The 14,664-nt window shown below is 36.7% G+C and overlaps 1 protein-coding gene across 1 annotated transcript in view; it reads right to left on the bottom strand.

Annotated features, from left to right (window-relative positions):
• NUDCD1 (NudC domain containing 1) overlaps nucleotides 1–14,664 on the bottom strand; it is an 89,889-nt gene that overhangs the window by 53,415 nt on the left and 21,810 nt on the right. Inside the window, exon 3 of the mRNA XM_068983828.1 lies at nucleotides 4,877–5,062. Coding sequence (XP_068839929.1) covers nucleotides 4,877–5,062 — 186 coding nt within the window. The remainder of the gene's footprint in view (nucleotides 1–4,876; nucleotides 5,063–14,664) is intronic.

Raw genomic sequence — 14,664 nt, 5'->3', positions numbered from 1 at the left:
TCAAAGCATCATGGAAAGATGTACAAAATCTTATCAAATTCTTCTTACAACACATAATCTAAAAGACTACTATATCTTTTTTAAATATCGATCAGGAAAGGTTTTAAGACTGATTTCGAAACAAGTTTTTCAAATAAGTGAAAAAATAAATAGATAAATAGTTTGAATACAAATCTAACTGAAACACAAGAATTAGCTCTTTTTTTCTTTTTAAACCTGTATCTGGAATCACCTGGGCTGCTACCAGAAAGCCTTATTAAAAAAAAAGGGTGCATTACCCTAATGCTCACAGCAGCAGTACTTAAAATAGCTAAGACATGGAAGTAATCTAAATGTCTATCAACAGATGAATGGATAAAGATGTGGTATACATACAATGGAATTCTATTCAGCCATAAAAAGAATAAATAATGCCATCTGCAGCAACACGGATAGACCCAGAGATTTTCCAACTTAAGTGAAATAAGTCAGACAGAGAAAGACGAATATCACACAATATCACTTATCTAAAACATGATACAAATTAACTGATTTACAAAACAGGAAAACACTCAGAAAACAAACTTATAGTTACCAAAGCGGAAGAGGGATAAATTAGAAATTTGGGATTATCAGATACAAACTACCATATATAAAATAGATACACAAAAAGTTCCCACTGTATAACATAGGGACCTATATTCAATACTTTGAAATAAACTACAATGGAAAAGAATATACATACATACATATATATATCTATAACTCAATCACTTTGCGGTACACCAAATCTAACAAAACACTGCAAATTATAACTAGAGTTCAATAAAAAGAAAAATGTGCTTAAATGTCATTAATTTCCCTTTGTGTTTGAGCAACTCTACCAAAATTATTCAAACAGTAGACCTTTGGAATCCATTCTAAATTCTTCCATAGGTAAGGGGAGAGCCCTCCCTCAAATACCCAAAATAGAGAAGATAGACACATTTTTGGTTAAGTGGGTTTTGCTTCTGTTTGGGGGACAAGAATAAATAAAAGGGTAGGAAGAAAAAATGGTAAGTTTTGCCAAGTCCAAGTAGCCAGATTCCTGTTTCCTCCCCCTCTTTCTCGCTCATGTGAGGCCAGAGGAGACCATGTCAGGACTTTTAGAAACTCTTAGGTTGACGTTTCCAGTCCCCTGAACAAGCCTGGCAAATCAATTGTGAAACTGTTGATACAGAGCACTCCCATCATGTTAGAGGCCACACATGCCCTGCCTTCTTTCATTTCTCTTTCTACATTTCAGTCGTCACCACCACGCTTGCTGGGCCCCCTTATGCCCTACCATGCCCCCATCACTTCCACCTTTAGCCTTCTCTCTTACACCAATTCCCCCAAAGTCCTAAAACTCATATATTTCTCTCAAAGTGACCACTATCCCACAGTATCCCTTCCACTTCAGTTAACACCCTGGTCCCATAATTTCCCCACTGTCCCCACCTCCCCAGAGAGGACTGACTTCATTATGGCACTATATACACTGAAGAAGATATGAAGTAAATTCAAATTTTTAATTTATTTTAAAAATCTTATTGAAGGACTTATATGGACTAAGGAGATATACATAGCAGAAACCAAATGAATTATAAACCCATATGAATTTTCTTCTGATGGACTACATGGTGTTATTCTTAATCCGAAGGTGAAGAGGGTCAATGTGTTTCTTACACCAACAGAATCCCCATAGCTTGATAACAGATACATTCTCATTCATATCGCTCCTGTCCATCATTCTCCAAATTCTTTTCAACTGTTTCAGATAGCTGGATGCTATATACCACATATCCTCAGTAAAAAAAGAAAAGAAAAAATTATTGGAGGCAGAAACAGAATATGTCACAATGTCCAATGAATATTTACAACTGTGACTGACTGCAAAGGCCTCCTATAAACAGGCTGTTGTTCTGGTATTTCATTGTGTTTTGTGTTTAACTTTTTGAACACACTGCAATTAGGTAGTGCAGGATCTGGTATAACAATAAGAAAGCTAAACCACTAAGGCCTTGTTGTTTCTCTCAAATAATTAAAGCCCAGTGTTTACAGGCACCTGTTGGTCTGATAAAAATGTTTTATAAGATGTAAAATATTAAATTCTATCTCTTTAGCTACCTAGAACTAACGGCCACCTGCTGAAATTTAGAAGGCAGCAATATCACGTTGTACTTTATTAGCGCAACTCAGTGTCACTCTGTCTACTTTCCAAACCTGTGGCTCTGGAGAAACTAATTTCATGTTTATTATTAATAAAATGCAAACCTGGCCCTCAGATTTAAGTCTGTTATATTGTTAAAAAAAAAACTGAAATAAAAATGGCATCTTGGACATTGGCATATAACTACAGTTATAAATCAAATCCCTTACGATTATACTGTGGAAGTGACAAATAGATTTAAGGGATTAGATCTGATAGAGTGCCTGAAGAACTATGGACAGAGGTTCGTGACATTGTACAGGAGACAGAAATCAAGACCATCATAAGAAATAAAAATGCAAAAAACCAAAATGGTTGTCTGGGGAGGCCTTACAAATAGCTGAGAAAAGAGAAACTAAAGGCAAAGGAGAAAAGGAAAGATATAACCATTTGAATGTAAAGTTCCAAAGAATAGCAAGGAGAGATAAGAAAGCCTTCTTCAGTGATCAGTGCAAAGAAATAGAGGAAAACAATAGAATGGGAAAGACTAGAGATTTCTTCAAGAAAATTAGAGATACCAAGGAACATTTCATGCAAAGATGGGCACAATAAAGGAGAGAAATGGTATGGACCTAACAGAAGCAGAAGATATTAAGAAGAGGTGGCAAGAATACACAGAAGTACACAGAAATGATCTTCATGACCCAGATAACCACAATGCTGTGATCACTCACCTAGAGCCAGACATCCTGGAATGTGAAGTCAAGTGGGGCTTAGGAAGCATCACTAGGAACAAGCTAGTGGAGGTGTTGGAATTACAGTTGAGCTATTTCAAATCCTGAAAGATGATGCTGTGAAAGTGCTGCATTCAATATGCCAGCAAATTTGGAAAACTCAGCAGTGGCCACAGGACTGGAAAAGGTCAGTTTTCATTCCAATCCCAAAGAAAGGCAATGCCAAAGAATGCTCAAACTACCACACAATTGCACTCATTTCACACGCTAGTTAAGTAATGCTCAAAATTCTCCAGGCCAGGCTTCAGCAATACGTGAACTGTGAACTTCCAGATGTTCACGCTGGTTTTAGAAAAGGCAGAGGAACCAGAGATCAAATTGCCAACATCTGCTGGATCATCGAAAAAGCAAGAGAATACCAGAAAAACATCTACTTCTGCTTTATTGACTACCCCAAACAATTTTTACCATGTGGATCACAACGAACTGTGGAAAATTCAAGAGATGGGAATACCAGACCACATGACCTGCCTCCTGAGAAACCTGTATGCAGGTCAAAAACCAACAGTTAGAACTGGACATGGAACAACAGACTGGTTCCAAATCAGGAAAGCAGTACGTCAAGGCTGTATACTGTCAGCCTGCTTATTTAACTTTTATGCATTATACATCATGAGAAATGCCAGGCTGGATGAACCACAAGCTGGAATCAAAACTGCCTGGAGAAATATCAAAAACCACAGATATGCAGATGACACCACCCTTATGGCAGCATGTCAAGAAGAACTAAAGAGCCTCTTGATGAAAGTGAAAGAGGAGAGGGAAAAAGTTGGCTTAAAACTCAACATTGAGAAAACTAAGATCATGGCAACCAGTCCCATCACTACATGGCAAAAAGATGGGGAAACAATGGAAAGAGTGAGAGACTTTACTTTTGGGGGCTTCAAAATCACTGCAGATGGTGACTTCAGCCATGAAATTAAAAGACGCTTGTTCCTTGGGAAAAAAGCTATGGCTAACCTAGGCATATTAAAAAGCGGAGACATTACTTTGCCAACAAATGTCCATCTAGTCAAAGCTATGGTTTTTCCAGTAGTCACGTATGGATGTGAGAGCTGGACTGTGAAGAAAGCTGAGCGCCAAAGAATCGATGCTTTTGAACTGTGGTGTTGGAGAAGACTCCTGAGAGTCCCTTGGACTGCAAGGAGATTCAACCAGTACATACTAAAGGAAATCAGTCCCGAATATTCACTGGAAAGACTGATGGTGAAGCTAAAACTCCAATACTTTGGCCACCTGACACAAACCAGTAACTCCTTGGAAAAGACCCTGATGGTGAGAAAGAGTGAAGGCAGGAGGAGACGGGCACGACAGAGGATGAGATGGTTGGATGGCATCACCGACTCTTTGGACATGAGTTTGAGTAAGCTCCAGAGTTGGTGATGGACAGTGAAGCCTGGTGTGCTGCAGTCCATGGGGTCGCAGAGTCGGACACGACTGAGCGACTGAACTGATGCTATGGTATATTTTTCTAATAGTTACTATTTGACTAGTTTAAACATATCAGACAGCCAAGTGGTGCAGTAGAAGCATGCTAGGCTCATAAATATATTTGAGAATAAAACATGAGAAAAGGAGAAAAGACATGACAATGTAATTCTCTGGCCAACTCTTTACAAAAAAGAAGGCAGCAAGGTCAATGCTTAAGGTACTGCTTTACACTTGAAAAGAACTCAATTGGTATTTGCTGAAAAACAAATGCAAGTCTTGACAACTGTACTCATCCCAGATCAAAACAGGAATAGCTAATATATCAGTTTCACAAAAGGTAAACATTTTATTTAAAAGATATCCAAAATACTATATATTATAAAAATCAAGAGGTCACATGTAAACCATCCCTAAAAAGGTGTTATTTCAAAATCATTAAGATCTAATTAGAATATACTTTCCAGACTCGGCATTAAGTCTAAAGAAAAACAAAACAACTCACCTCCCATTTTTCAGAAGCACTATTTCCACGTTCACCTGTTTCAACGAGATACAGTCTTCCAGTCCCATCTGACAAAGTAACCCAGGTAGAAGACGTGAAATGGATGGATGCGCAAAGGCGATTGTCACATGCTGTCAAATCTGTAGGAAGTCGAAATACCTCTCGTGGTTTTCCTAAGGCAGTATCCTAAACAGAAGCCGAACATTAAGAATGAATCCCTCCCTCTCCTTGACACAAACACACACAGAATAAAAATATCAGCAGTGCACTGGTTATTCTCCTCTTCACAAGTAGGTGCCCAAGTCCCCTGCTTGAGTACGAGCTGTCCCACCGGCTCACTTGTAACAAACAAAAGTGACGGTATGTGACTGCTTAGGTTAGGTCATACAAGACTGTACATCTTGTACCTTGCTCTTTCTCTCCAATTGTACGTGACAGACCCATGTGAGGAGGCACTCAGGGGTCCTGACAACCACCAGCAGCAGCCCCTGAGTGAAGTTCGGAAGTGTACCCTTCAGCTCTAGTCAGGCTTTTGGACCACTGCCGTTGTGGCTGACATCTTGGCTACATTCTCTTGACATCTTGGCTACATTCTCTTGACATCTTGGCTAAGCCATTCTGATTTCTCACTGAAACTGTGAGAAGACAAACGTTTACTGTTTCAAGTTACTAAGTCCTGAAGTAATTTATTACACAGCAATAGATAACCAATGCAATGCAGTAATCTAGTCTTCATTCTTAAGTTTAAAATTAACGAGCAGTATTTTAACTAATTGGAAATAACACATCATGCTCTAAATTCCTACACAGACATCTCTGTGGTATGAAAATACTATGTTATGCTATTAACAACTTGCGTTGTTGTTAACATATTTTTATTGTGTATATATATATATCCTTATACACTTAGTGTCTCATGCTTCATGCTCAGTCGTGTCTGACTCTCTGTGACCCCACTGATTGTGGCCCACCAGGCTCCTCTCTCCATGGGATTTTCTCAGGCAAGAATACTGGAGTAGCTTGCTATTTCCTCCTCCAAGTGACCTTCCCGACCGAGAGATCCAATCCGTGTCTCTTGCATATCTCCTGCACTGGCAGGTGGATTCTTTACTACTGAACCGTCTGGGAAGGCCATAAGATAAAGTAGCAAGATGGATTACATCATTAAAATGTTTTACAAGAAAATACACAAAAAAGGGCTACAACTCAGAAAATAAACTTCCCCTCATACACCAAACTGTATTCAATTCAATTTTTATTCTTGTTTTAGTTATTAGTTAACAGGTTTTCCTGCAGTACAGAAATAATCCTTGACTGATATATTTCAGGGTTTGTCTGGTGGCTCAGTTGGTAAAGAATCTGCCTGCAATGTGGGAGACCTGTATTCAATCCCTGGGTTGGGAAGATCCCCTGGAGAAAGGAAAGGCTACTCAGTCCAGTATTCTGGCCTGGAAAATTCCATGGACTGTATAGTCCACAGGGTCACAAAAAGTTGGACGCAACTGAGCAACTTTCACTTTTCTTGTATTTCATTCCCTGCTTCTAGAACTGTTTAATATATATATATACATACATACACTAAAAAAGATTTAATTAAACTATGTCCTTATTAGCCTCAAGTTTTTTAGTGACCCATTGTTTCTTCTAAAGCATGCAATTCTGTGTTTTTTTAAAGGGCACCTTTCCTTCTTTTTGTACTCATATTTTACTGATTTATATAACACTGCATTAAATAATGAAAATGCATTGACACAGTTGACAAGTTTTTAGAATGAGAAAATCTGATTATTACTGATGTAAAACTCAGCTAGCAGAAATAGAATTATAACAGGAGAGAACTGAGCAGCCTACTAGCAATACATATCAAACTTACTGTGGTCTTCAGTCAGTAAGTTATTAAAAAAGAATAGAGAATATCAGTTAATCCAGTCAGCTAAGTGAAAGGCAAGCAAGAGAAATTTTACTGCAAGCTAATGCCTGTGTAGGCATTTAGAACATGATGTTGAATTTCCAATTATTGTGAAAGAAATGGACTAGTCAACAAATAGTAGTGGAACATTAGGGAATTTTAGGGGAAAAAAGAACATACAAAAACATTCCTTATTCCAGATAGATCAATAATCTAAATGTTTTAACAGAAAAGTAAAGTAGCTTTGTTAGAAGATTGTTTTAATAATCTCAGGGTGGAGAAAGCCTTCTTATGAGTAAATAAAAGACATACAGGAGGTAAGAAGACAAATACTTGCCACAAATATAACACAGTACTAGTAACATACAAAATACCTTTAAAACTCAACAAGAATGACAAGGTTATCATTTTTTTCATAGTAAAAGAATATGAACAGGAAAACTATGGTTTAAAAAAAAAAAGGCCAAATGATACCTCCATTAGCCAGGAAAAAAAAAAAATCTTAGACTATTAATGTCTGTTCTTGGCTAAAGTGCCCTGTTGGTAGGAACAGAAGTATAGGCTGTTCGCAATGATTATAAATCAAATTTTATGATGGGTTACATACCCTTTAGTGGGCTTCCCAGGTGGCTCAGTGGTAAAGAATCTGCCTGCCCACGCAGGAGACGTGGGTTCTATCCCCGGGCTGGGAAGACCCTCCAGAGAAGAGACTGGCTACCCACTCCAGTATTCTTGCCTGGAGAATCCCATGGACAGAGGAGCCTGGCGGGCTACAGTCCATGGGGTTGCAAATGAGTTGGGCATGACTTAGTGACTAAACAACAACAAATACAATTCCACTTCTAGAATACCTGCACATGTACACTAAGATCCACATAACAAGAATGTTTATTTTAATGATGAAAATGACAAAATGTGCTAATAAAAACTAAGATACAATCTAGTCGTTTATCAATAGTGAGGAAGAGAATAGCAGCACCTGACAGCCCAGTGCTAGCCTGGCAGTATCAGCGAGGACTTGGCTTTGCTATGAGCTAGTGACACTAACAGCTATATTCTCCTGATAAACAATTTCACAGAACATCATCATCAGACAAGGACACTGCGTGACCTCTGTTATTATGACCAAACAAGAGAAAAACAGCATCATGCCATAATGGCAACTGAATACATATAAAATATGAATGTTGTCAGAGCCACAAAGAGGATTCTAATCCATGCCAATATCACTTATCACAGCTTAAGCCTTGATCCAGTCTTCCCTCCTTCTGGACAAGACTTACTAAGATACCCATCATGGAATTATCCAGTTTCCTAACAGTAGCCAACCTAGAGCAAAGCCCCAGTTTCTAAAATCCTCTCCCCAAACCATCCAATACAAGCCTAATCCTACAATGTCCGTTCTAACATCCTCTTACTGAGACATCCTGTGGTTCCCCATCGTACACATCCCTCCTCTGCTTCACAAAGTAATAAATCCAGTGTGTTCAAATATAAACGTGTACCTGGCATCTCTGTCTGGAGAGCACTGGCAGATGAGTGGTTAACTGGCATAACCATCCTTTGGAATACCAAATAACGTAGTTATACTAAAGTAGATTTAATTTTTTAAAGATTTTTTTTAGTCTCTGTTTAAAAATGTCGGCCCATTTGTAAAGTCTTTGTTGAATTTGTTATACTATTGCTTCTGTTTTATGTTTTTTGTCTGTGAGGCATGTGGGATCTTGGCTCCCTGACCAGGGACTGAAAACCTGCACCCCCTTCACTGGAAGGCAAAGTCTTAACTACCAGACCACCAAGTCCCCTGAAGTAGATTTATAATACATTAAAAAGATCTCCAAGATAATGACTGAAAAAAACTGCAGATGCAGAAAACACATAAATCCACATATGTTGGAACAAACACTGTGATATGACAGCACAGAGTAAGCTATAGACAGACCGGGGTATTCCAGCGTTTACCATTAGAAACGAAAACGAGATCTGGTGGTAAAGGAGACTGGTGGTCAAGGGGAAATTCCTATTACTGCTTCAATACATTGCCTTTTTTTTTAAAGCACTGAATAATTTACATGTGATATACATAATTAAAAGATATGAATAAGTTAAAATAAAATGCAACTTCTTCCTCAAAATAGGTGTTACAAAGCAAAGTTTCTAGTGGTCTCCCCCACTACATGCCCTTCACAACATCTAAGCTAGGGAATCACTGTTAGGAAGCGATCACTCTTCATTTCATACTCCATCCTAAAGAGGGCTTTAAGCCATCTTCTTTTAAATACAAGGCTTAAACTGAGACTGCTAGGCATCTGATTTTTGAATGCCAAAATCACTTAGTTGTGTCCAACTCTTTGCGACCCCATGGAATATGATTACCAATAAATGAGTGCAACATCCAATAGAATGATAAAGATATTCAAGTATATATATGTGAAGCCAAAAATAATTAAATTAAAAATGCAAAAGAAAACACAGTTATCTTGAAGCTAAATGATAGTTTACGTGAAAGAACCTAAAATGTTCCTGATCTTTGAAATCTAATTTTCAGAATAATTTTAATTTTAAATGGACTGTAGGCAACAAAATAGCTTCTTCTGCATTAATAAATCAAAGTAGAGTACTGAATTATTTCTGAATACCCTCCATTAACAGTTTTACAGTGTCTTAATAATAAAGCTTTATGTAATTAGCATCTATAATGTCCTGGTCCCAACCAATCATTTTCTTCTTCCAGTCAAAAAAAAAGTTAACATCACTATGTTCAAAGCTGTTGACAATCATTCTGAGATAACATTACACAGCTGAATTGTGAATGAATTACAATTTCAATGATAAATGAAGTACTTCTTGAATGATAATAATGTACAGTATTGTATTAAATAAGTGCTTTGACTTTTGCCATCTCATTAATTATTTCCAAACCTTATGAAGTTGAAATTATTATCCTACTTGAAAAAGATAAAAAGCTCTGCTCAAAAAAATTAAATAATTTGCCTATAACTCCACTGCTAGAAATGGGAGGGCCAATATTCAAATCTTGGTTGACTGCACTCCAAAAATTGGTATTTCCTATATTCCACACTTTCTTAAGAAGAAATCAATTCTCAAGTTTTTCTAAACAAATGATATGTCAGAAGTGAATGCAACTTATAAAGTAACACCTCCCCCCCAAAAAAAACCCTCTAGCATGAAAGAAACTACTATATTCAGTTTTTCTTTCAGGCTAATACATTATACGGTATTTTAATTAGATTCCTGAGTCAATAAAACATATCACAAAAATATCACTGTCCACATATTGTGTACAAATGACACTCTAAACAAACAGCAAATTAGTACTAATACATGAACTACATATTTATGAAAACATCTTAAAACAGTTGGAAATCTTAATTATAGCTACAAGAAGACAAGCTCTTAACTAACTTTCTTCTAATACATGTACATTTATAGAAAACACTACTGAAGTTTAAAAAATATATAGTCTAAACAAGGATGCCATTTACTATTAGACACTGATATTTAAAAAGTTGCCCTTTTAAAACGGAGTGATGTTTTCTGCAGAAAGACTTTTACCACTAATAACTATTTGGAAGGAAAAAAAGTCTTCCTATATCCTTCTTCTTTCCCCCACTCTTTTGCTAGAACTTTAAGGAAAGGTGTTTTAAATTAATTGTAATTTGATTAAGTAATGTCTTTATGTACCACAAAGCTTTCAATAGTGTATTAAGCACACACAGTTCCAAGAACTTTACACCTTTCATTTTTTTTTAACCAGATAAATCACCAGCTCCCTGCTAGTAAACTCAACTGTAGAACATATGCTGGACTCAGGTCTAGTCCACCATATACTGGAATATACTGGTAAATAAGTGAGCTAGACTAGCAAGTAGCTGTAACCAGTAACTCTGAGACAGTCTCACAAGTGCACGCTTCAGATGGAACCAGTAACTCTCCTCTGGATCTTTACATGCAATTTAAAGAGGCATCACAAGATGATGCTCTTTATTACCAAAAACATGAGTTTTTCAGATATAAGAAATTAGGACAGAATTAATCCCCTAAATATTAAGAAACAGAACACAGTACTTTAAGCCCTAATATGATAAAATGACAATATAATAAAGAATCAAATTTTAAACACTTTTTTTTTTTTTTGCTTTTCTAAGGAACTGGAATTTTTCTACTTCCTAAGTGAACTTCCTTTCAACTGACATTTTTCTGAAATTAAGGACTGTAAACCACAAGCTGGCTCAGTGGCTTGTGGCTGAGATTCCCAGGTGGCTCAGTGGTAAAGAATCTGCCTGCCAGTGCAGGAGACGCAGGAGAAGCAGGTTCGATCCCTGGGTTGGGAAGATCCCCTGGAGAAGGAAATGGCAACCCACTCCAGTATTCTTGCCTGGAGAATCCATGGACAGAGGAGCCTGGCAGGCTGCAGTCTGACACGACTGAGCAAACACACCCACAAACTGCTGATTTGGATCTTATCAACACAATGCCACTATAAACCTGTGTTGCACTGCTGCCACCTGCTGGCTCCTGAAAAAATCTAAGGTTAAACAACGTGGATTTCCTTTCTTAGGCCCTACAGCCTTCATTCACTGTGACCACAATAATGTTTAGCCCAAATTAACAAGGATGGTCATTTTTCTAAATCAGCCACAAATAAAAACCTCCTTGAGATTTGTGCATGTGTGCCTTTGACTAAAAAAAAAAAAAATCAGACAATAAAAGTTATGTAAGAATTGTTTTCACTTAAAAAAAAAAAAGCCAATGTATAACCACAGCAGCCAATACTCTCCACCTGCTCCCAATATAGTTCAAAAAGCAAGCTGATTTCCTTTGTTGCTGATGAAAAAAATAAGAAGTTAGTGTGGTATTCTTCTGTACCACTGGTGCAGAGTTTCACAAAACTTGGTCACTAGACCAGAAGCAAAGCGATCTGCGGTGTTTGATAAAATGAAGATTCCCAGACCACAACCAACCCTAACAAACTGAATCAGAATCTTTGGGAACCACAACCTGAAATTAGCTTTTGGTTTTGATCAATTGCTCCAAATGATTCTGATGTGCAATACAGTTTGAAAACCAAAGACAAAAAGCTGACTTAAGCAGAAAACTAAAACAATCCCAAATATGGTTTTTAAAAATAAAATAATAATGATATCCTTATAAAGTTTGATTAAGGAAAAAGAGGAAAATGAAAGGAAAGAGAGAAAAGATAATTTTTTTCCTAGCAAAAATATACAGTACTATCTACGAAACAGAGTTTGAGTAAACCAATTACAACAGAATAAACTGATAGGTAGTCAGAGAATTACCATTAAAAAGAAGAAGATATATATCAGGTCTGAAGGGAATCTTTATTTAATATATAAAGAGCAGATTACTCCAATTCTAAACTATTCCAGTTCCAGAAAACTCTACAATTCAAGGAAGCCAGCAAAACTTTAATCAAAATCTGTTATCAACAAAACATAAAAAAACAATATAACTTGTGAAAATACAAATATTATAAATAAAATGTCAACAAATAGAACCAATAATGTGTCAAAAGAATAATGCATTCTAACCTAAAATTTATTTGAGGAACTTAAGGAATTAAGAAAATTTTAAAATTATATCAATTTAATTTACTATACTGATACATTAACAATAGGTGGGTTCTGAAAAGGTATGCAATAAAATTCATCAGGCATAATAAAAATATTCAATAGAAACTGAAAGAAGCAAGTTTACAACAATAAAGTGAAAGTCACTCAGTCTGTCCAACTCTTTCCGAGGATATGGCCTGTATAGTCCATGGAATTCTCCAGGTCAGAATACTGGAGTGGGTAGCTATTCCCTTCTCCAGGGGATCTTCCCAACCCAGGGATCAAACTCAGGTCTCCTCCATTGTGGGCAGACTCTTTACCAGTTGAGCCACAAGGGAAGCCCAAGAATACTGGAGTGGATAGCCTATCTCTTCTCCAGCGGATCTTTCTGAGCCAGGAATTAAACTGGGGTCTCCTGCATTGCAGGTGGATTCTTTACCAACTGAGCTATCTAAAACCAACGGTGAGTTGGTCATTTAAAAAGTCATTTAAAAGCCATTACAATTAAAATCAAAAGGTAAACATTATTATTCAACACTCTCAGAGGTTCTTCAAGAAGACAAAAAGGAAATGACACAGGAATTTTTTTCTACTTTCACAAACACTAGAAAAGGAGACACAAAACCATTTCCTTTTGCTAATGATGGAACTATCAATTTTGAAAGCCTAAATGGGAACAGGTAAAAATTACTGAATTATAAATTAAGGTGACTGCTTACACAATAAATAGTCTATCAATAAACCTCTAGAAAAAAAAACAGAAAAAACTATATTCTATTAACGAGAGGCAAAAACCATAAAATAGTCAAAATTAAACTTGAGCATAAAACCAAAGGAAAATGATAAAAATACTACTTTAAGGATATAAAACAAAATATAAATAAATGAAAGGACACACACCATGTTCTTGGGTGAAAAATAGAAAGTTCGCAAAAATGCTAATTCTCCCCAAATTAATATAAACTAATTCACTCTATCAAAAAATGAGATTTCTCTATTGAAAGTTTTAATTAGACTGACTCTGGCCTTCAGGCCCAGTAACCACAGGAGTAAAGGACACCACAGAAAGAAAAACAGAGGAATCAGCAAATGCCCACCTATCAAAAGATGAGACTACAGATTCTTTTCTTTGGATACCAGAAAGCCACAGTCAGGCCTTATACTTCTCAGACAAGAAACCAAAGGACTCCTCTCTGGGGACATCTGGAAGCCCAGGGGATTTGCAAAAACTAGCATTCGGGTCAGGGGATTCTCACTCAAGCATACGGCTGTCACTAGTTGGGGGGAGAAAAAATGTATATAGATATATGTAGGTCTTCTCAATAGAACATCTAATAAACTATATTTAGAGTGTATATTATGTCTTTTCTACTAAATAGTTAAAAGGACTTTGTAATCCAATTGCCTAAAAGAGAATACATATGAAGTGCTAAAAAAATTCAGGGATGAGAATGACAACTGAGAACCAGGAAAGAATGCCACTTGTAGAAATTTTCCCAGAAGTCATGCATTCAAAATTATGGCTTCCTTATTGATTTCCAAGGGTGGGGGTTGGTGGTTGGGGGAACTTTCTAATTTACTAGGAAGTTAAACATATTTAAATGTAGACTACATTTAGAAATATGTACATTGCTTTGACCATGTACAAACATACTGAAAAGGCTGTTATTTCAATGTCAAGTTCAAACTGGGAAAGCGAGGAAAGGAAGCAGTTCAGTTCACATTCTACTAGAAATTAATAAACTACAAGAGACTTTACTTTGTACACTGCAGCATTCTCAGTGCCTACAATAATGCATAGCATATACTACGTATTCAATAAACATTTTGAATGTTATGTGAACAGTATAAATTAGACTGACTGAGGCTCCATAAGTCAATATTCTTAAAGACTATCCAGATTTTAGATTTGTCTTCTGAAACAAAGCATAACAGACTCTTTAAGCATATGCAGAGTATGGATGTGTATGATCATATATGGGCAAAAGAGTAAACGTGCATGTGCACAGGCTATCTGGCCTGCACACACTATCCCAGCACACAGTGTATATAGAGTGTATGTGTATATAGTGTCTTTAATGAGTCAACAGATAGGCAAAGACACACTAACCCAAATAAGGAACTATAACGAATTATTAGAAGCTAGACAATGGGACAGGATAAGGAATCAAAGATGTATTAGTCTTTGCTCTGATTCCATGTCAAGTAAGCTATCAAAAAAAAAATTACAGAAAAAAAGCCACCAAATAAAATAATTTTATTTCCTAAGGAAACTTTTCAATAGA

The sequence above is a fragment of the Capricornis sumatraensis genome, chromosome 11, assembly GCF_032405125.1.
Source record: "Capricornis sumatraensis isolate serow.1 chromosome 11, serow.2, whole genome shotgun sequence".
Taxonomy (NCBI): domain Eukaryota; kingdom Metazoa; phylum Chordata; class Mammalia; order Artiodactyla; family Bovidae; genus Capricornis; species Capricornis sumatraensis.
The sequence above is the reverse complement of the archived record's forward strand: the minus strand, read 5'-3'. Positions and strand labels throughout refer to the sequence as shown.